The sequence below is a fragment of the Gavia stellata genome, chromosome 18 (assembly GCF_030936135.1).
Source record: "Gavia stellata isolate bGavSte3 chromosome 18, bGavSte3.hap2, whole genome shotgun sequence".
NCBI classification, from domain to species: domain Eukaryota; kingdom Metazoa; phylum Chordata; class Aves; order Gaviiformes; family Gaviidae; genus Gavia; species Gavia stellata.
In genome coordinates, this window is record NC_082611.1 from 13778482 (window position 1) to 13800265 (window position 21784).

Genomic DNA, 21784 nt, shown 5'->3' on the forward strand with positions numbered 1-21784 from the left:
ATGTCCTGTATGGAAACAAAGGTTCAGAGAAAAGAAGAGAAAGCAAATAACATTGTTTAATTGTAATGTATTACCAGTTTCAGTATGTGAAACACTAAGCCTGGATTTTACCAAATGGCTTAAGTGTCACTCTAGCAGATAATAGAAACAACACATCTACAAATGTAAAACTGAGAATGAGATACAAGTTGCAGAAGTGGGAAAGCACATGGCGTCACTCCATTTGCAGCCTCGTGCATCACCCTGCAGCACCCAAGGCACCGGCCTGAGCCGCACCCAGCTGGGCTGAGCAATGCCCCAGGCTGGACCAGGGCCCCTGGAAAGCATTTAGCCATCTTATCACCTGCTTCACTGCTGTCTGAGGAGTTAACCTCGGGCTAGATATGCAGGAGTCACTCTTGTATACTAAAGTTATGATGATGATGGAGATTACACCAACTTTATGATATATTTGAAAGTTTAAATATAGGCAACATACAGGATTAACAAAAAGTGACAGTTCCAGCACCAAGGGCCTGCAAAGTAGCCTTCAGCCCCTGAGAAAGGAGGAAAGCAGGCTGTCAAGATGTATTTTGATCTTCACAAAGGGCAGCGACAGCACATAGCTCTTAAGGATACAAATACAGCTAGTATATTCAAGAGAGGTTTTCTGTTCCATAGTTCTGTTCATCTGATGATCTTATAGTTCATCAGCTAAAAGAAGCATTGATTCCTCATCAGTCGCACAAGCGGGCAAAGGCATTGGAAGGACACAGACCCAGCCCTGCCCTCGCACGGCACAGCCATTGGCACAGCCTGCTGCATGCCACATACTGAAAGAAAATCTGGGCTAAGACACAAGCAGCAGAGCTCAGGATTCCTTCCCCGCACCTTGGGCTGCCCACGTCACCTCGTCTTTTCTCTGCCAGTTAATGAGGAGGCTTATGCTGCTTTTTTTAAAACATTTAGGCAGAAGCTGGATCACTGTCACATTATGGGTATGCACTGGGGTGAGCCTCCCAAAACATCACGTGCTCCACCACCACATGATGTTTACAGGGCACATCATCTCTGTTGGATTTTCTCCTCTTCCTCTCCACTTGCACACCGTAAACAGGGTGCTGCGGTTCACCCATCACTGGGAGGTTCACCCTTCTTTCCTGCTGCCAACTGCCTGCAAGGCTGCCCAGGGGGAAGGAGCTCCTCTGATTCACACTCCCAAGCAGTGGAAATGGGCACAGCTCCATAAAGCAGCTGAAGATCTGGCTCCACCTGAGAGCAGTTTTACCTGAGATCATGATGAGCTTGACTAGAAGGTGCCAGCTGGATTGCTCTGGGGAACCATATAGATAACACTTGAAAGGACAGGTTAAAGGTGATGGCCTCTGGTGGCCCTTTTCATACTCCTTCAAGAGGCCCTCATTCACACCTACTCAGTGCTTGCCAGCCAGGTTGGAGAGACAGCCAAACCTTTATGCCTTAATTCCATTATTTGCTAAGTCCCCTCTCTCCACTCCTGTTCCAGTACCCTCTGAACTAGAGCAAGCAGCTACAGCTATATGAGCAACACTGAAATTGTAGGAAAATCTTACATATTCTGGTATTTCTGACAAATTACACTCCATTCTCCCACCATACCCAGACTTCATTTGTTACCACCAAACATCAGCCTTTGCAGAGAAGAGTTGTAGACTTCACCTGACCCCAGCCAGCACTTGGGCACCAGCTCTCTTCCCCAGCCCCCTGGCAGGAGCCCCGCTGCCGCTGTGCCCCACACCACAGCATGAACAGCCAACCCCTGATACGCAACACAGCTACACCTTCCTCGGGCCAACACATCATTTCCGTGGTCAGAGCAGCACATCTTTCTGTGAGCAAAGAGAGCCTCAGGGCAGCAACAGCATGTCAGGAGCTTTTAGAGCAGTCAGCTTCCCGCCTCTGGCACTGTTCGGGTGACCCAGTACTTGACTTCAGACCTTAAAAGAAAGTTGCAAAATCATTGGCAAGAGTCAAAGCGGTGAGCTTTCTTTGCTGAGCAGCTTTCAAAGGGGTAAAGGCACTGGCCATGCCACTGGCCATGGCAAGGGGAGGCCAGATACAAGCACTTACCAGAAATATCTCCATGTTCAGACCCACTGCATTCAGCGCAGGGAGACGGTCCTCGTGTACAAGGGGTCAGAATGGGCCACGGTCACAAACAGGAGGAAGAAAACCAGATGCAGACATGGCTTGTGGGTGTGTACTTTAGTAAAGAGCAAATCAACCTGAAAACTAACTCTGAAGGAACTCTTAGGCCTTCTTGTGTTGAAACTATTATTGAAGACCCCACTATTGGGACTTAATATGCTGAACCCATTTCCCTGGAAAATTTCCACATGGGAGAAATGAACTGCCCATATTTTGGGAAAAGCATCTAGGCCTACAGAAATCTGAATTTTGGCAAACATCTGAAGCTGTTACAGAGCAAGCAGAGGCAGACAATTCTGGTTTTAATAAATAATTTAAGACTCCAAATGTGTTGCACCACTGCATTGTCATCTCACAGCACACAAGCCTCTGCAGTTACAATATTCAGAACACTTTCAGCAGTTTCCTGCTCTGAAAACTACAATCACTTTAGTCAAAAACTTTGAAATTCATTTTAGCAGAGAAATGCATCTTCAGTGGTTCACGTTAATGACAACAGTTTCTCCAGGGAGAGGAAAAAGCCGGCCTTCCACGGGAGATCACTGATGTTCTTCCACAGGAAGTCATTTAAACGTAGCCATGAAAGAGCAGACTGAGCTGTGAACTTTTCCAGAAGAAAGGCTTAGAGATGGAAGAAATAACACAGACTGCGGTTCCCTCAGATGAGGAGTTGTATTATTGGCAGGATATTCAATGCAAGTCTCTAGAAGATGGTCCACTCTAGCTGAGAAGTCCACTCACCTCTAAGCACAACACACATATTTCTTTTTGTTGGTGCTTTTAGAGAGAACAGGGAAACAGGTTTTAGAAAACTTCCATAGAAGACAGCATTAGTTATCTTCAGCTGTGCTTTATGAAACAGATACAGGGCAATATCACTGTTGCCAACTCATGGCAAAACTCTCCCCAGAGCTTTAAAATTTTAACTATATTCAAAAAAATCACAGTAGCTATTTTTTAAAAATAGCTACAAGAGTGGCCTAAAGCACTCCAAAGATGGGAAGATTTTTTTGTGGTTTGAAAGGGGTCTAAAGATTATTAATCTGCAGAGAGGTAATACTACACACAACTGGAGTTATTAACTATATGAGATCAAGTAATTACTCAGTTAAACAACAGAACAAACTTGGTATTTTCCCCCATTTTACTCTTGGTCTTGCATACTGCATTATAGATAATTAAGACTCCAGGAATTCACTTCAAAACAAGAAAGCTAGGTTCAAACAGTTATCAATACACAAACAAAACCATGTATTAATGAAGTAGCATACACTAACCTTTGAACTTCTCAGCACTGACCATATTCTGCAAGCAGAGATACACACAGCTGTATAGGCAGGAGCTGAAAGTGACCCTATCAAAACTCCAGTAGCAAGTTAGAACAAGATTCTTAATACACCTAGTTTAAATGCAAACATTTTGTACCCTCTGCTTCGATGCTTTATAAAAAGGACACTAGATGTATGAAATACCAGAATTCTTGTGGCTTGAGTTTCAGAGCTGGAAAAGCATCAAGAGTTTCTTTCTGGAAGATGCAAAATAGTGTTACACCATGACAATACAAGTGAAGACCCTAGTATTTCCTTACACACAGCTTGCTGTTCTGTTCTCCAACATCCAGAGCCAACTTCACCTTTACACTTAAAAGTTGATGTAAGAATGGCGAAATATTACAAAGCATGATTACAAGTGGTCATAGACGCTATCTTAACCAATTGATCAGTACTTTTCATACTGAGGCTCAAGATTTTCTATAAACCACAGTGCCTGCGCAACAGGCTTGCAGCAGATTCTAACAAGATCATACACCCCACCACATCCCATCAATGAAAATACATCCCTTACGAACAGTCCCAGTGTTCAAAAAACCCAGACAGACACTGTAAGATCAGCCACAAGAGCAGCAGCATCACTAGGCAAAACAAAGTCACATAGGAAATGCAAGAATCTCATTACCCACTGAGAAACACTTAGCTTCCAAGTCTCTCTTACAACAGAGAGCTAGGGGATGCTTCCATGCTACACAGAGGTGAATCTGGCTGGTTTACTCGCTACTGCCCTTGTGAGCTTGAGCCATTTTGTTTCCCTTTTGAGCTAGTGTGAAAGGAGCCCAGTGAGAAAGTGACCAGCAGAAAGCACCAGTGTTGACTACAGAGCCATTTCATCATGAGCTCTCAGAGAAAGTTTACCAGCCTCCAACTACCCACAGGAGCTATAGGTGCAGACAAGGAAAGCTTTGGAGAGAGGCACGGTTACCAACAAGTGCCAGTGCCTTCCTCATTACCTTAACTAACCAGAGGCTCTGGAGTGAAAGCACCACCAGGCCTTGTGGCTACCCTGGACAGCCACACCAGGCCCACCCGCTGCAGCGAACTCAGTGGAACAGCTCAGGTGTGCATTCCTTCTTTCTGCCAGAGTATTACTAGCTCTAGACTAACACTTGAAAAATGCCATTTTATTAGAAGTCATTTAAGACTACATCCCAAATCCCCATTGGAACATTTCACTGGCCAGAAGTGAAAAATGTTAACATTTAATCAAAAAACCCCACATTTTTAACTTAAAAGCTCCTGAGAAATAAAGCTTTCCTTCATAATGAAATTCAAAGATCTGCTGATAAAGCCAGTAAGTGGGAAAAATAGTTTGCAGGTTTAGGGACACCCACACAAAGCATGAAAAGCTGCTAATTAAAGCACCTAATTTCACTTAAGTCCAAAGAGTCTTTTGCAAGAGATTGGAAAGCTCTACTATTGAAGCCAATACCACTTAACTCTCCAAAGATGTTTTAAGTGGCATAGTTTAAGATGCTTTTCCTAAGTATTAGTGATGTTAAACTCCACAGAACATCTTGTACAAATGCAACAGTACACCCCTATTCTTAATATCTTCATTAGCCCATGAAGAAAGGAAAGCCTCTTAAGCATAGCTAGACTGAACAGCTATCATCAAATTGCATTCCTGAAGAAAAATCCTACTCTGCAGAACCAAATAAGCCATCAACTCGCACTAACCATATCTTGGTTTAGGTTTACTGATGGACTGTATTACTCAGCAACTTAAAGAACTACGAAGCAGCCTGATTAGTTGTATTTAATTTTTTTTATTAGGTTTATTACGACTTAAAGAGTTTCTATTACTCCAGCTGGGTAAACCACATTTGAGAGTAAGTTTAACTGCAGGACTTCACTTTCAGCCAAAATCATTTTTGCATTACTTTATCGTAATATAGATTTAAATTTAACATTTAAAACTTACTTCATTAATAAGCAAGCCAAGCTCAGTAGCTTCAGTGCAGGATGTACTTTATGCAGCTTGCTGCACGCTCCTGTTAGATTTGATGTACATGGAGAACAGAATGGTCAACTATATGATTCATAGGAGAAAGCAAAAGTAAGCACCATTTTTACCAAACAGTTCTCAATTCAGTGTTTCTTACAGGAAAAAATCAAGTCTCTTCTGGCTCCAGGAGCTACAGTTTGGATAACAGCTGAAAGCTATTTCCGGAACATCAATTTTCTACACTGGCACAAGAAATAGTCTTCAAACCAATAGGTACTGGACTTTTTTTTATTTTTAAGAGACAACCTGTTCTTGTGTTTACCAGGTAAATACATGCATTTTTGATCATTCTGGCAGAGGTTAACAGAGCAAACAACAGTTTGGGCTAAACAAAAAACAATCAAAAAGTTACCAAATATTTAAGGTACAAGCAAAAAACATTAACGCAACCAGTTTAATATCTAAGCCTGTTTCTTTCAAAGAAAAATGGCACAAATTAAATAAGAAGCCAGACAAATTTAGTTTTAGGTGGTACTAGACTGAATTAACATTTCAAAGCATTAACAGGACTTATTCCACTGCAAGGAAGGGCAGAAGTAATTTGAACAGACTCTGTATATTTGGGCTAGACCAGAAGCACTGTTACAGTTCAATCCATATATGCAGAACTGATACCAATATGATGTTACCTTTACCACACATAATAGTAAAGTGTGTTAGAAGTTGCAGAGCATAAGCATCTTAGTTGTACAAGCCAGTTAATGAATAAACAGAAGAGCTGAAGAATGGTTCTCACACATGTCCTTTCTGTTCAGGACTCCAGATTTTTCTTCTGGAACAGAAAAAGCCCTCTGCCAACAGTCTAATAAATACTAACAGATATATTTAGATACCATCTTCAAAATCTTTGTTGAAAATGCAATCTCCAAATGAAAATTAGCTTTATGCAGTATTAATATTTTACATAAAATAAGTCTTATGAATCGTAGTTAATAGCAGTAACTGAAATTAATGTATACTGAGTCTTCAGGTGATGTGCAAGTTCAGCTATGTAACACAGGTGGGGTCTTTGAACAGTTTTTACCATCTTGCTCTGGACAGTTCTTACACTTGTCCCATAAGCTACAGAACCTCTAGCTACAGTATTGTGCAACTGTTGACATCTTCAAGCGCTCTTCCATGTAAATTTTGATGGAAGCACCACAAAGCAAGGAAAACCATGCTCTTAGAGAGCGTTGAATTCTGAGAATTTAACACATCACTGTCTTGCCTTGACTACAGAACACCAATGAAAGGACATCAGGTAAAAAGGAGCAAAACTACAGTGAAGTCTGCTTCAAATAGGGAAAATAAAAGATCTGACTCTACAAGCACGTAAGCAAAAGTCTTGAAGAGCTGGGTATTAACATGGAGCTCAAGGTGCCTTAACTTAGCTAGACCACCACAGTTTTTTTTAGTATTGTGAATCTAGCATAGCTGCATTTCATCCAAGAATCAGCTGATGCTGCCAGTTAAACCATGCATACCACCTCGCTAAATATTCCTTCCCAACTTGCAGGTTTGCAGCTCTTCACTTTTTTATTCCTCCTGTATTTTCCCTTTCCTAGGCAGAGTTCAGAGGCCCTAAAAGCCAGAGCTCTCCATCAAAGACTTGCTGCATCTACATGTAAAAATAGTTAGGACATTCCGAGATTGACACATACCCTTCCCTGTTCAGAAACAGACTTGCAGCAGATAAGCATAATGTAAAACTGAACTAGAGATCAAGACTTAAGTTATGGCAGCCCAAGTTCAATCCTATGAATGTAAGCTCAACACAAAAAGAAAGCCATTTATCCTTTAATTCATCCAGAGCTTCATAATCAACTTCCAGTTTTAAATTATTTTCTTAGCACTTCACAGAACCTGCATGTCACCCCCTCCTGAAGGAGATGGCATCAGAGTCTTGTTTAAGTTAGTCCAAGTTTCCACATGACCAGAAGTCTTACTTGTTAGAACACACACCTTTTCCAACTATTCCCCCTCATTCCCTCTCCTCCCACCCCTCCCCAGCAATGGGCAATTACTTTACAAGAAACAAAATGGGATATGGGTGTACACAAAACCTACCCCCTTCACTAATACTGAACAGAAAAGCCTATTTTCCAATTACAGGACATCTTTCTCTAAATTTAGGTCAGCACTGGTGCAGTCTGCACTGTGTATTATTACCACAAGGATAATACCAGTAAGTACATATATTTTCTCAAACCAATTTAAAAGTCTATGAAGTTAATTGGGGAAAGTTTAATATTACTACTTCAGAGCACTAAAACACACGAAGTAAATCCAATAAAGATCCTTGTATTGACTCAATATTAAGTATTAATTGCATGACCACCATAGCACCTCTTTACATTATCACACAGTCACCGGAATTATCAACTGCTTTTAAAACTAAAAGGGTACAGTCCAATATTTATAACTTGCACACTTACTATATAGAAACTAGGTGCATGGTACAGTGCTGCAAAAATGGAAGCCTGCAGTTTTGACAAAGATGCCAAGTCATGTTGTAGACAATTTCAGTCAAACTGGCAATACTGTTTAAGCAAATACTCAACACAGCAGGAAATAAAGGACAAAAAAGCATTCTATAACCAAATAAACATCTGAAATTTCCTTTCCCTTTAAGAATACAAGTAAGGTCACTTTTAGCCTTGGAACGGATACATGTTTGCCTATGATGATCTTGCTAACTACTACACAATATCTGATGTCCTCTGCTAAGAATATAGTTTAAGAAAGCCGCAGTTACAAGAGGCATCTAATGTAATATCTAAAATTTCCTTATGGCAATTATTGAATTCATTTGTCTTAAACGGTGAATATGGAAAGATGGTCTCACGTTTCCTTTTCAATAGTACTTTGAGGATCAAGTGGCTTTCAAGCAGCATGGTGGATTTGAAATTTTTGCAGTTTAGATCATTCTGTTGCGTTTATGAGTTGGTGAGTCTGTAATGACATCGCCACACTGGGCTGAGGTACGCTTTCTAGTTCCACCATTGTCCAAGTGGAGTGCCATTTCTTCTGATATGAAAGTGTTCAAATCAACATCATGAAGTCCATTTCTCCTTCGACTAGCATTGGAGCCACTGCTCACATGAGTGGGCGAGCCTGGGGTACTTGAGCGAACACTTATACTAGCCATTGCACCACTCAGACCTAGGGGAAAAAAAGGAAAAGCAATTTAGGTCAAACAGTAAAGAAAGTTAACTTCCTGTATGTGGCAGAAGAAATGACACTTATATGACTTCTAGCGAGATATTAAAGGCACTTCATCCTATTATTTGTATCACACTTATTTGAAGTCCAGACCACACCTTCCCAGCTTTTAGTCTATGTAAGAATCTAGCGATTACTAGAATTGCTTTTTATGACATCACAAGCAAGCTTATACACCAGGTTGTAACAGCACACTATGGCAAATGCTAGCTCCATAAGCATCACATGGTATTCATAATATGTGCACATACTCAAGAGTAGACTATTTCAGTATGAAGGCTTCACACCAGACCAATAGTTACACAGAATGAAAATCCCCCTACCAAGGGGGTTGATTCCGGGTTGACTTGACTTGGTCTTGTTTCAAACACTACCACCCTGCTCCCTCTCAGTCCCTCAGTCACCACAGTTCTAAAGAAAACTGCAGTATGACAGCAGATCTCAGACAGGTCTGTAACACAGCTAGTGTTTAAATAAAGGCTTTATTTCATGGCTGCCACTATTAGCCAACACATTAGTATTACCAGAATTCAGAAGATCACTTACAAATAAAAAATAAGCCATGTAAGACCACATGACAATCCCCCAAAATTTGCTGTTGACAGATGTGATCCAAAACACTGTCACAGGTACCCTGCAATCACTTTGGTTTGTGTTTAGGTTGTTAATGTTTAATTACAACAGTAAGTTTATTTCTTGTAGAAACAAGGCCATAAACAAGAAAACTATGAACTTCATACTAATTTGAACTTTTTGTCTTCAGTAATGTTACTATTACAACTTTGAAAAAGCAGGACATCCGTAAGTTTAGTAAGGGCTAGTACATGAAAGCCTAACAATCCTTCTCAATTTGGAATTCAGGCTACATTTGTAGATAAACAAGAGCTCAGATACAAGACAAACATCTTTGCTATCATAACTGCTTCAAATCTGAGTATTATTATGAAAGTACAAAACATCTGTTGGCCCTAGAAACAAACTACCAAAGCAAGAGTCATGCGGGAAGATGAAGAACAGCAGAACAAGATCTACATCTGTTTATTTTTCTAGCAGTAACAATAAGCAAGAGTTAAACTGGCCAGGAAGATTTCTGTCTCAGTAACCTTCAAAACCTTGAGCTCTGAGTATTTGAGACTGGAGAAAACCTCTGTACCTTTGTCCAGCCATCACACATCATGTGCATGTGCAAAGCCATTTAATATACATCTTCATATGTAGTCAAGTAAGCAGCCAGAAGTCACACCCTGGCAAGTAAAGCCTAACAAAACCTTATCTACTAGCTGCTGACAGGCCAAACAAGTAACTTCAGAGGCTATGTGAAGAGAAGACTGCTAGAGCTACTAGATCAGTTGCCAGAAACCTCAATTGAAAGACATATTCTAAAGCCATCTGCAGCAATGGCAGGTTGACATACAAGTTGGGATAAAACAGGCCAGCCAATTTCACTCTACTGTACATTACTGTTGAATGAACATTTAAAGCTTAGATCTTACAGCAGCACAGGATATGCTTTTACACAGATTGGGTGTTATGCAACAAGTAGAAACAGCCACTAATCACTGATGCTTTCTTAGAGCTTTTGCTTACAGCTCTAAGCTGTGTTCCAACCCAACTCAGAAGCATGGTTTGAAGCCTGGTATGGACCCTGCAGGTTTTCTTAATATTAAAATAATCTTTCATTCACAATGGCAGGAAGTATTTCAACAGCAGAAGCTGTTTTAGTGAAAAGGTAATTCAGAAACAAGGTTTATTCCAGTACTCCCAGGATTAAGGTCAAGCTTAAATTCAAAACTATATGAAAAGAGGTTCCTATATATCTACCAAAGAAAGTAAAGCAGCTAATTTGATGACATAGATGTATGAGCAATAAGCCAATTCAGATACTGTAACTTGGATAAACCACCAACATGCAAAATTTGGGCAGGTAACAAATCACTTCACAATTCAAAGACAACAGCAAGCTTAATTTCAACTGGCATGACATACATTAGAAAAACAACATTAATTCATCCTGTACATTTAAATTGGAAAAGAAAATGACAGGGCACAGAAGGTGACATTGTTGCAAATCAAAACTGATTGCAGAGATTTCCCCCCACATCATTCTTCAAGGAAAACTGCTCTGAACACACAGGTTCAGTGTTGTTACTTACACTGAGAGTCAACAATTTACACCACTTAGTCATTTACTCGTGTATTATACAACCCCTAACCAAATGACCAATATACTAATTCAGTTTTATCATGACATCTTTTCATTATACCTAGTGCCCAAGTAAGGAGATAAAAATTATTTTAAGTAAGCTGCAGAACTGACCTGTGATGTGAGAATACATTTTTTGGCATCACTCAAGAACTATGTTTTTAAGTGGAGCCTTTTCAAGTAACAAGCATGTTTTAAAATACTAGATAAGTCAGAATTAAAAGATGCATCTGTAATATGCTGCAGCATATTCTAAAACAGACTGCCGAGGTCTGCAAGCAATGCCTCAAGCAGGCATTGACTTTCCAATATTCAGGTAATACTGAATCACACTGTACATTAAAATACACAAAGAACCTTCAAGAAGTTAAAATCTCCAATCAAATCTGGTGTCAAAGGCAGGAAAGTAGTTTTGAACTAATTTCTACAAAGATAGGAGTACAAGGATATTGCATCACAATATGGACTTCTACTTGCAGTTTAATCTTGCATCTCATAGGAGGTATTTAATACTGAACTAGTGAGTAACAGTCATTACTGAGTATGCTAACAGACTGAGTGACAATTCGGTATCAGTTACTGGCAGTTAACCATATTACATGGCACTACACATCAATCCAAGACAGCAGAACTCAAAAGAAACATTTATATCACTGTTTCAGTTTAGGTAATCAAGCTAACATAGAAGAACCAGAAAGAAAATTCAAGGCATGCACTGTAATATCAAGTTGCCATTTCATAGAAGCAACATCTTGGAAGACAATCAGCAATGCAATAGAAAAGATCTGGGTTTTGTTGACAGAGAAAGCATCTTTCAGGATCTGAAACCTAACTGTGATTCACAGTTAATTTTGTCTTAGAAAGTTGTTGTAATACAAAGAGGAAATCTCAGAAAATCCATTTATTGTGAACTATTCTGAGTTTAAGTCTTCAGTGGACTCTGAGACCTCTTCCTAAAGCATTTAACCATTTAAAGCAGAAAGCAAGAAGTAATAGGTACTAGGAAGTAGTAAGATGACATGACTGTTAGCAACACCATCTTATAACCTCAAATTTCTGTATTGTGATTAACATGACCTAATTGCAGGCGTATCAGTTTTGTCTATACAACAGGATAGAGATTCAAACACCTACTAAAATGTCTTTACTATTTTCATGATCTCATGACCACCCCTGAAGTCTCCCACTGCTTTCTGAAAGAGACATTTCCTTTTTTTCCAAGAGGCCTTTAAGAAAGGACACATGGCTCTTTCTCCCTTTTTAAACTTGAAAGGATTGAAGTGGAAGGCATATCTGAAATATTTTGCAGTACTTATTACATTCTCACTCCTGCCATATCTCAGTCAAGTCATCAACAATATGGTGTTTCACAGCCAGTAACTTCACAAAAACTCTGCTTTTATCTGGTTACATTCTAAAGCATTTATTACAGTACTATTAGAAAAAGCTGCAGTATAGAATAAATTGTGACCAATACTAGCTAATTTATAACAAAGTACTCTCCAAAACTATCAAATTATTAGAATGCTTGGCTAAAAGTATGTTTTATGAAGTATGAAATACTTCAGGTAAATAAAACTGTCAACTCAAAACTAGCAAGCTTATCAACAGTAGCCTAACAAACTGAAAATGCTGTTTTATCTGCATTATAACCGTAACTAGTACAACTTATTCAGGTCACTACCACAGCATAATATACTGGATAACTACTGTTCAGTATAAGTATTAACTATCATTTTCCAGAAGTTTTAATCAAGAAGTATCAAAAAGAACATTCAACACTTATAAGTGTGACTAAAGCAGGAACTAGTTAATAACCCAAGATAAATACAAAATGGCATACAGATAGATCCTTGTCACTCCTCCATGTCATACATCAAAGAGCACGTTTTAGCAGTACATTCCAATACACAACTCTGATAGCTATATATACACACAACCTTTAAGTTAAACTCTTTCAAACTAACCTGAACGCTGCTCTCCCAACCCCTCTTCTACCAACTGCTTCTTCTCCACTCTGTTAACTGCTATGTTTTATATTGCAGTTTAATATTTTGAGAACAAGGCAGCCTAATGGAAATTCAGGCTCTTTAAAGGGGCCAAGCCACACACTTCTACATGTTAGAGCAAGGGATCCCCCCCACAAAGAGACTGAATCACATTCATGATATACATCAACATTAAAGCCAAGGAGTAAAAAAAACTAACACTCCCTCACTGTGCTGTTACCTATTCACATCATTTTTAGTTAAGAATGCTCACATTTAATACATTTCAGCATTGCCTTGCCATGCTTGCTTCTTCCCCCTTCCTGAAATCATAGCATTTTCTCCCAGCATGCTGGGAGAATGGTTTGTAAAGCATGGAGCACATCCCACATGAAAAGACCAAAGCATCATTTCAAACATGGACTGCGCACAGCCATCAGTACTGCAAGACTTAGTACAGCCAAGCAGAAAATGACCTGGCAGAAGTCAGCTTTTGGGAATCTTATGAGTATTAGCTCAGTTTGATGTAATTCTGTCATTTTAAATTTCTCTTTCAGAATTGGATACGGCAATACGCATCCAGAAAGTAGGTGAAGATACATCCATACCTATGCTAACTGCAAGACATTTTAGAGTCTGGAAGAAGTTAAAAACCTGACTCTGTATTTGAGATGTTGAACAATAAAGGTATTTATCTTCTACTATCACATCTTAAAACACTAAGCATCATCAGATGCACCATTCTTGAAGTTTCAGAAAACCCCACCTGAGCTTCAGAGTAAAATAGCATATATTACCTTGAGCTAACTACTCAGCTTTCCTTGAAGGCTTTCATTTATTTTCAGGTATTCACAGTTCAAGTTTCCAGTGATGTTTTATTTTAAAGGTTATCCATCAGCACACTAATAATAGAAAGCTGATATTAAAAGCAAAGGTTTATTTACCAGAGTTTAACCCTCTGAGGTTAATTAGTTCCTAAAATTCATTCTCAAGTACCCTTAAGTTACACTGAAGATTTCAGTAACAGCTGCACAGCTTACATGCCAGAGTTAAAAGCTTTTGTCAAGAAAACTGTTAACTACATTGTGAAGCTGTAACATAGGTCAGATAAGGTTTGAGATAGAAGTGAAGTTAAAAATCCAGTTTTAACAGATTTCTCTTCAGATGCAGCATACAGTTTTAAGATTGTACTGATACCTAAAGATACTACTCTTCTAATGTTTTAGTCTAAGGCATACACCTAAAATTGTGTTTGATGTTCTAGGAAATATTTTATTAGCTACTAATATATAGTATATATAATATTTTATTAGCTACTAAGATACCTTGCTTAGAGCAGCAAGTTCTGGCATTATCCATCAAATCTAATTCAGCCCATCCACATTACCAATAGAGAAATACTCCATTTCCACAGGAAGCCTACCAGCACAAAAGCCTCACTCCTCTACAGGCCAGTCAAATTGCCCTTAAAGCCTTAGTCCTGAACACTTGCTGAGACTGCTACTCACTATCATCAGGTTCTCATGTTTCCTCACAATATCTAGAAGCAGCAAATCACTTAAACAGCCTGCCAAAAATGAAGATAAACATAGCCCCACAGAGGACATGAATTTACACACACCTGAAGATACTACACAGGTTTCAAAATCAAAACATACTTCTGAGAAGTCCTATAATAAATAGGAAAATAGTTTGGAGATAGGTTAATCACAACTTCCTTAATGTTAAAGAAAAGGAGGGGAGAAGCTGGAGGAACAGACATTGTAGGCAATAACCTGAAAACAGTTAAGGCCAAATACAAGCCCAGTCACTAAAGGATTAGCACAAAAGCATTTGTGTCAAAGACCAGATTGAAACTGATATCAGGAGAACCTAATCCAGAAGGTGACTGACACATAATCTTGCCAACCAGCTGAGGAAGGGGAAGAGTGCATTTCTAGCCCCTGCAGTGCCAGTACACAGTACAGAACTTCCTACGGTCCCTCATGACCCTGTATTAGATTATGAGACATGAGAAAACTTTATACTTCATGCTTCAGATTCTCATGTTATAGAGAAGTCACTTCCATAGATTACCTCTATATAAAGCAGATGCTAAGAAACAATACAAGGGCATGAAAAGAGCCATATTACCAATAAAAGTGCCTGAGTTTACTCTGCTCAAGAGCTCACTGTGGCAAATGCTAAACCATGTTATCCAGTGTGTAACAACAAGGGTATCAGAGAGGTAAGGTACCCCAGAAACAGAAGCTTCAAATTCCCCCCCAACCCTGCAAAAATTTTTCTAGTTATTTACTACTAGTCAAATCTTAATATTTAACTAGTTGCAAGCATAGTATTATCATTTTCTAAGCATTCTGTTTACTTTAGCATTGATATTAATGCCAAGGCTCTTAATCCTTCAAAAACACTATCAGAAGTTGATACTTAACTGTCAAGTTCACAGCTGTAGAATATTACAGATCCAAATCTCATTTTTATACAATACCTTTTCCTCATTCAAAATATTTGACTATGCAACTTTTTAGTAGCTACATGCCTTATACATGCAAAAACTCCCTTAGCAAATTAAGGGGGTACCTTCAGCTGGAACATCAGGTACATGACACATTATGACACCAACAATGGCCAAGAGTCAGACATGCTTTAAGAACCCCCACCCAATTCCAGTTTTTACCAAGTAGTATTGAAAAAATTACTGTTACCATGCAGAGCTATGGCTTCACGGAAGGGTTGCAAATCAGTCTCTACAGATGAACTAGTTTCTGTTGAAGTAGCTCGGTTAGGGGATACTACAGTCAGTCTTGGGGGAGCTCTAGAATTTCTTGGAGGAGGAACTTTTCCACATAGGAAGCTGATCAAGTCTTCTCTTCGGATAGTTCTTCTGCGTTTTTTGACCCAAGCTAACACATCCTTATTCCGACGCTGATAGCCAATCTGAATTCCTACATCAAAGCTTCGCTGATGGACATCCACACTTTCTGCAAGAAGACAAAAAAGTTTCTTTAGTGAGCATTTCAGATAAAACAATGTATAGTATGGCACATCACTGATACAGCTTCCTGTCAACCATGGGAAAGAAGTCTCTCTTCTACAGATTACTGTAACACAGTACAAGTTAGGTGTAACAAACTGGCTAGCATTGAAGACTGGTCATATTGAACCTAAGGAGAACAGTAGCTAAAAATTTCCAACCCCTTTACAAGTCAAAAAGACAGCAGCAACTCAAGCACCACCTAAACAGCATTTATTATACTTCAGGTCAACACCGCAGCACTGTTTACAAAACCGTATAGTATTAACATTAAAATCACACTTTCAGCTTGTCAGTCTGAGGAAGGTACGTAGATCAGACAATGCACTTCAGACACACTCTTAAGTGCATCAACACAGTCAACAAATCCCACAAAGATTAACTGCTTTTCTTGATTCTGTTAGATAAGGAATTTTCAGAAAACTCAGATTTCTTTAGAGTCTCTCTAGTTTCATCTGAATTTCAACTGCAAAGGCAATTTGCAGGAGGCCATAGTTTTGAAACTAGAACACAAGTGTCCCCAATAGCTTTCAATTAGGCAACATACAATCTACAAAGAAAGTCTAAGAAAATTTCCTTCCCCATTTAAGATCCATCACAAATTTGACATACAAAAGCTTTAAACACATATTATTTGCAATTAATCCTACTACAAAATGCAATTTCATTCTCCATTGACGTGATTGGTCACCATGCACATCAGTTAAGAGTGCTTCTTAGAGGCACAGTTAAATGCCTTGTATTAAATTGCTTTCAAACTTTGGTCGGTACATTTCTGGCTACCAGTTTAAGTATGAGTAAGTTTCAGGCAACAGGTGGGACAAACCATATTCTCTACACAATTATGCTCATCTTGTTTGTCATAGATTTATCAGAGCTTTGCCAACAGCTACTTCAGTTTTATGAAAATTACTGCTGTTAGCTCTTGCTCCATTAAAGACATCAACATATCCACTCCCATTTCATTTACTTGCTTTCCATATATTTTTTTTAAATCTGGCAGAGCTGATTAAAGCAAGCTTTTTATATTCTTGTTTTACTAGGGAAGTCCAACATAAGAGCTATTTGCCCAGAACAATATTAAGAGATTTATTTAAGAACAGCTGTCCAAGGTATTGGTTTACAGGCAAACAGTGACATACACATCTAATCTAGTTCTCACACTCAAAAAACCAAAAATAATCACTATTAAATGCTATTCTTAGACATATTCTAAGGCACCACTGCATGGTCTACAAAAGACAGGACTAAAATCTACACTATCAAAGAGCAGAACTTCAAACATAATACAACCTACAAAGAAGAAAAACATCTCAAATGATCATTGCTAAATCTTGGGGCTTTTAGAATATGAGCTATACAGGTATACATAGAGTACACTTAACATGTTACTTTTATGCACTCAGAGTATTTTGCCTATGCTGCTCTGTAATCAAAGGCTATAAGATTTACAGACACCAATTCCTGTGAAAGCAATGGCAACATGACAGATTATTCCTCCAGCCATTTTATACTCCACAGCAGCTAAGGCTCCAATGCACTCAACTAGTAAAAGCTAACCAAACACTTCAGAGCCAATTTGCAAACTGACAATATTCCTTTAATCACTTCCTGAAATACCATGAGAAAGTCCTTTGAGTTAAGGAGCCCAGCTTTACATCAATAACCTGCTTTCCTTGTATACAAGAATGCTTTACAAAGGACTAACTATGAACTAGTTATGAGGTCAAACACACTGACTGCTGATGTAGCCTGGGCAAGTTTCAAGCATCCCTGGGAAAGATTAGATTTTTATGGTAAAAGCTACAACTTCTCTGTTTACAAAGTTAAGCTGGCAAAGTATAAGCAGTCAGTTGCCTACATCCTGAAATTAACAAGTCTAAACCAACATTACCAAACATGCAGCTTTTTTTTTTTAATAAAAATAAGGTAAATTGTAGGCTCAGAAGTCCTATTCTAATATATGCGTAAGACTTTCTATAGCGGCCTTAAGTTCTAAATCCTATGTTACAAGCCATGCCTTCACTACTTTAGTGCAATCTGGAAGACAATCAACTGTCTTTAAATGAGGTCTCTATCACCAGCACCAATCAGAAATTCCTGATCTAAGACCTTCACAGTGTGGTGTGATATTAAACTTCTAATCTGTTTTCAGAAAAAGTGCTGACATTCAAGACATCATGGCATTCTCTTTATGCACTATTCCTCATGTAGCTCTTGTTAAAAGAATTTTCATGTCTCAAAATTCCAAACATTATCACACCAGAAACCACTTGACAGGGCAAGAGGCAGTTTGTGGTGTTCAGTTTACCACACCAAGTACTTCTCCAGTGTTTTGACAGAGTCCTCCAAAACACAAATATTATTGAGTCTGTGAGAAACAGGAGATTTTTAAAGAGCCATGTTTATCACTAGGGAAGGTAAATTCACATAAAGAAACCCCAACTTGCCTAGTATGCCAGCACCTAGATGGTTCTACCTGCATTCAACAAATTTCTACACACTTGGAAGTTAATTTAAAATTGAAAGATGGCAGTTCTGAATAACTGAGGTACTTAAGCACTTCTTAAAGATCTGTTTTAAGGGAAGATTTGTTTCAGGTGCTGCTTTTTGAAGTATTACATCACACCTGACTAAAGACAGCTTCCTACTTAAATTCTAGTTTCCCTGATCACCACATACATACTCTTCTGTTAATCACATCATTGCAGAAAAATAGGGCTCATTTTGCCTATAGCACAAGTAATCAAATGATTTAACCAAAAATAAACAGCCTAAGTCTTTGTAGTAAAGACACTGTAAGGGAGAGCAAAGCCATTTGTAAAAAAAGACTGTCATTATTCCAGACAACTTTTTAACACTACCTGCTGCTACTCAAGCACCATGACCAGGTTCTAGTGACCCACTCCCTCAGGCCAACACCTACCCTGTGTTACACGACATGCTTGCCCCTTTGTATGACCTATGACACACGCACAACATCCAAATGCACCTTCTGCAAAAGTCAAGTCTCTGGCAGTGAGGGTTATGCATCTACATTTCCTCCTTGCTCTATCCACATCTGTCAGAAACCTGATCAGCCATCACAAACATGTTACTAAGTTCAATTGCTTAAAGCAAATACAAGATGGGAAAACTAGAGACAAATGAAAGAACATGCAGGTAGAACTATAAATAATGATGAAGAAAAAATACCCACAACTCAAAAAAACAAGCTACAAGTCAGAAGAACAACAGTTTGGAACCTTAAGGTTCTTTCCTTCCTAGCAATGGAAGACAGCAACAATGGGAATCACACTGTGCCAGTTTAAGCCTCCACTGATACAGCTATCATTTTCATACACTCTTTTAAACAAACTAGAAACCACTGAAAGATTCTTCTGCAGACAAGAATTCTTGTAACAGCCCAAAGAACAATAGAGTGCAGAAACAGATCCTGACAGACAGAAACACACAGTAAAACAGCACAAAAGCATAGCAATGCGCAGAGTGCACTCTTATCAAAGTTCTGGCTAACACTACTTTCTTACAGCCACCCTGGACAGTCAGAACTACGTCCTAGTGCTTAAAATAAAGTGGGAGGCTTACTGAAGAAGCCTCACTGTCACAAGATAAATCTTCTTGTGATATAACATCTATGCAGAATTTTACAAACACCAAACCCAACTTATGCTCCACTGCAAATGTACATGTATTATATTGATATCCCAACATCTAATACACTATGAAATGTAAAAAAATGCAGGAAATTTAAGTACTGTTTAATAAGCTATTGCACTCTTCCCTTGAATTCATGAGAGCGAGCCACACATTAAAAACAACCTTTTTCAAGGGTCTCAAAGTAAAACAGCTTTTAAGTTATTAGTCACTGACATGAGGCAACAGAAAAGATTCAGCTACTGTCAGCTGAAGTGGCCCAGGGAAAACTTGCAAGATTCAGGAAGCAGTCTCGGTTAGATTTTATCAGGGTGAATAAGAGACATTAACAGGCCCTGCTTATGAGTAAGCCGGGGCAGGAGGCAGAGTGGGGCTCGGTGGGGCAGGCTGCTGGGGCAGCGGGGGGGGGGGGGGAGCCCCTTACCTTTGTAGAGGTTGGTGACCGCAGTGGCAGCGTTCTGGAAGGGGACCCAGAGGGAGAGCCCCGGCTGCTGGCACACCCGGTCTGCAGGGAGGGAAGGACACACGCTGTTTATTTTGGAGTCACCAACTCCGAACGGCCATGTTAGGTTTCGCCATTTTGTTCCACCTTCTGAAGGCAACTCGGGATCAGGGCCGAGAAGGGCGGGCCGGCAGCGGCCCGGTCCCGGGCAGCGGGCGAGGCGTCGGCGCCCCCAGCCCGCCGGGGAAGCGCCCTGCCCGGCCCCCGCCCGCAGCCCCCGCCGCACAATGGGGCCGGCCCCTCACTTCGCCATTTTGTCGGAGCCTCTTCCCTGGGCTGGGCGTCGGGAGCCGCCGCCGGCAGGGCCGGGCTTCCCGGCCTGCCCCCACCCTCCCCGCCCCCGGAGCCCGCCGCTCCCCGGGCCGGGACCCTCCCGGCGCGGGCCCCCCGCCGAGGCCGCCCTCCGCCGGAGCGCCCGGCCTCCCCGGGGCCGGCAGGACGCCGCCGGCCGCCCTCGCGGGCCGCCGCCTCTGCCAGCCGCCCGTCCGGGGCGGGGAGGCGGCCAGGCCGGGCCGACACAAGAGCCGGCCCAGCGGCTCCGCCGGCCCAGGCCGCTCCACTGGGGGCCGCGAAGGGCGATGTCCGGGCAGCGGCCCCGGTTCCCCCTCTCGCCATTTTGTTTTCCCGTCTGCCTCTATGGACGGGCGCGGAGCCCCCGGGCCGGAAGCCCGCTCCTCCCCCTGCCCAGGCCGCTCTCGCCGCCACATCCCCTTTGTGAGGCCGCGGCCCCGTTGCCACCCCACCCCGGCGGGGCCGCGGCGGCCCCGCGCCTCTGCGACCCCCCCCCCCCCCCCCCCGCCCAACTCCCCCATCTCCGGGCCTGGCCCCGGCCCCAGCCCCGAGCCCACCCCGCTCGGGCTCCACCGCCCGCCAAGCCCCGTCCTGCCCCAGCCGCCTCAGCAGTGCCCCCTCTGCCTGCCCCAGGCCCCGCCGCCCCCCTCCCGTCCCCGGCCCTCCCGCAGCGCTCACCCTTGTAGAGCTGCGCCACAGCGGTGGCCGAGTTCTGGAAAAGGTGCCAGAGCTTCTGCTGCTTGTGCTCCGGCTGCGACGCCGCCTCGTCCTGCAGCTCCGGGGCCAGCGCCTCCTCCTGCTCGGCCTCGGCCAGGCACTGCCGCTCCCACTTGCTGAACCAGTGCTCGGGCCCATGTTCCTGGATCTCCTCCTCGCCTTCCTCCTTCTTGTCCTCCATCCTCCGGCCGGCGCCGCGTCCCTCGCCGCCGCCGCCGCGCAGGCCCGGCCCCACCGGACAGCCGCGCTCGCCTCGCCTCCGCAGCTGGGCCGGCCCTACCTCACCCCCATGCTCTCCGGACCGGCCCGTCGGTCCGCCGGCTCCAAACACACTGAGCGGCGGCGCCGCCCCGAGCACAGTAAAAGCCCGTTGGAGACGCCTAGTAACGTGCTACCATTCTACACCCGCCCCTGCCGCCCAACTGGCCGCGGTTGCCCCGGCACCGGCGGTTTGAAGGGCAACTCCGGCCCTCACTGGTCCGCCCGCACGTCCATCAGGTGGAACGCACGGGGGGGGGCGGTAGCGCACGCAAGATTGGTTACGCCAGCACACACCCGTGCGCAGATGTCGTTGGCTGCGGGGCGCAGGCGCAGTGGCCTCCCCCACCGCCCTCGGTGCGGCCTGGGCCCTCCCCCTGGCGTGATGCGCCGGGCCCTGAGGCGGCCACGCCCGCCGGCGCCCC

The 21784-nt window shown here is 42.0% G+C and overlaps 1 protein-coding gene across 1 annotated transcript; it reads right to left on the reverse strand.

Annotated features, from left to right (window-relative positions):
* Positions 1 to 7481: 7481 nt before the first annotated feature.
* Positions 7482 to 21282, reverse strand: HAPSTR1 (HUWE1 associated protein modifying stress responses). Its single transcript, XM_059826324.1, has 4 exons — positions 21063 to 21282; positions 20016 to 20096; positions 15606 to 15881; positions 7482 to 8649 (listed from the first exon to the last, which is right to left on the reverse strand). The coding sequence occupies exons 1-4, from the start codon at positions 21280 to 21282 to the stop codon at positions 8405 to 8407; spliced, it is 822 nt and encodes a 273-aa protein (XP_059682307.1). The 3' UTR covers positions 7482 to 8404.
* Between the last annotated feature and the right edge of the window lie 502 nt (positions 21283 to 21784).

Bases quoted from the DNA above. Each gene is read 5' to 3' on its own strand.
- HAPSTR1 (XM_059826324.1), bottom strand. From the start codon at position 21,282: ATGGAGGACAAGAAGGAGGAAGGCGAGGAGGAGATCCAGGAACATGGG. The intron at 20,097-21,062 runs GTGAGCGCTGCG...CCCTCCCTGCAG, and splicing joins TGTGGCGCAGCTCTACAAGG to ACCGGGTGTGCCAGCAGCCG. The intron at 15,882-20,015 runs GTAAGGGGCTCC...GTCTTCTTGCAG, and splicing joins GGTCACCAACCTCTACAAAG to AAAGTGTGGATGTCCATCAG.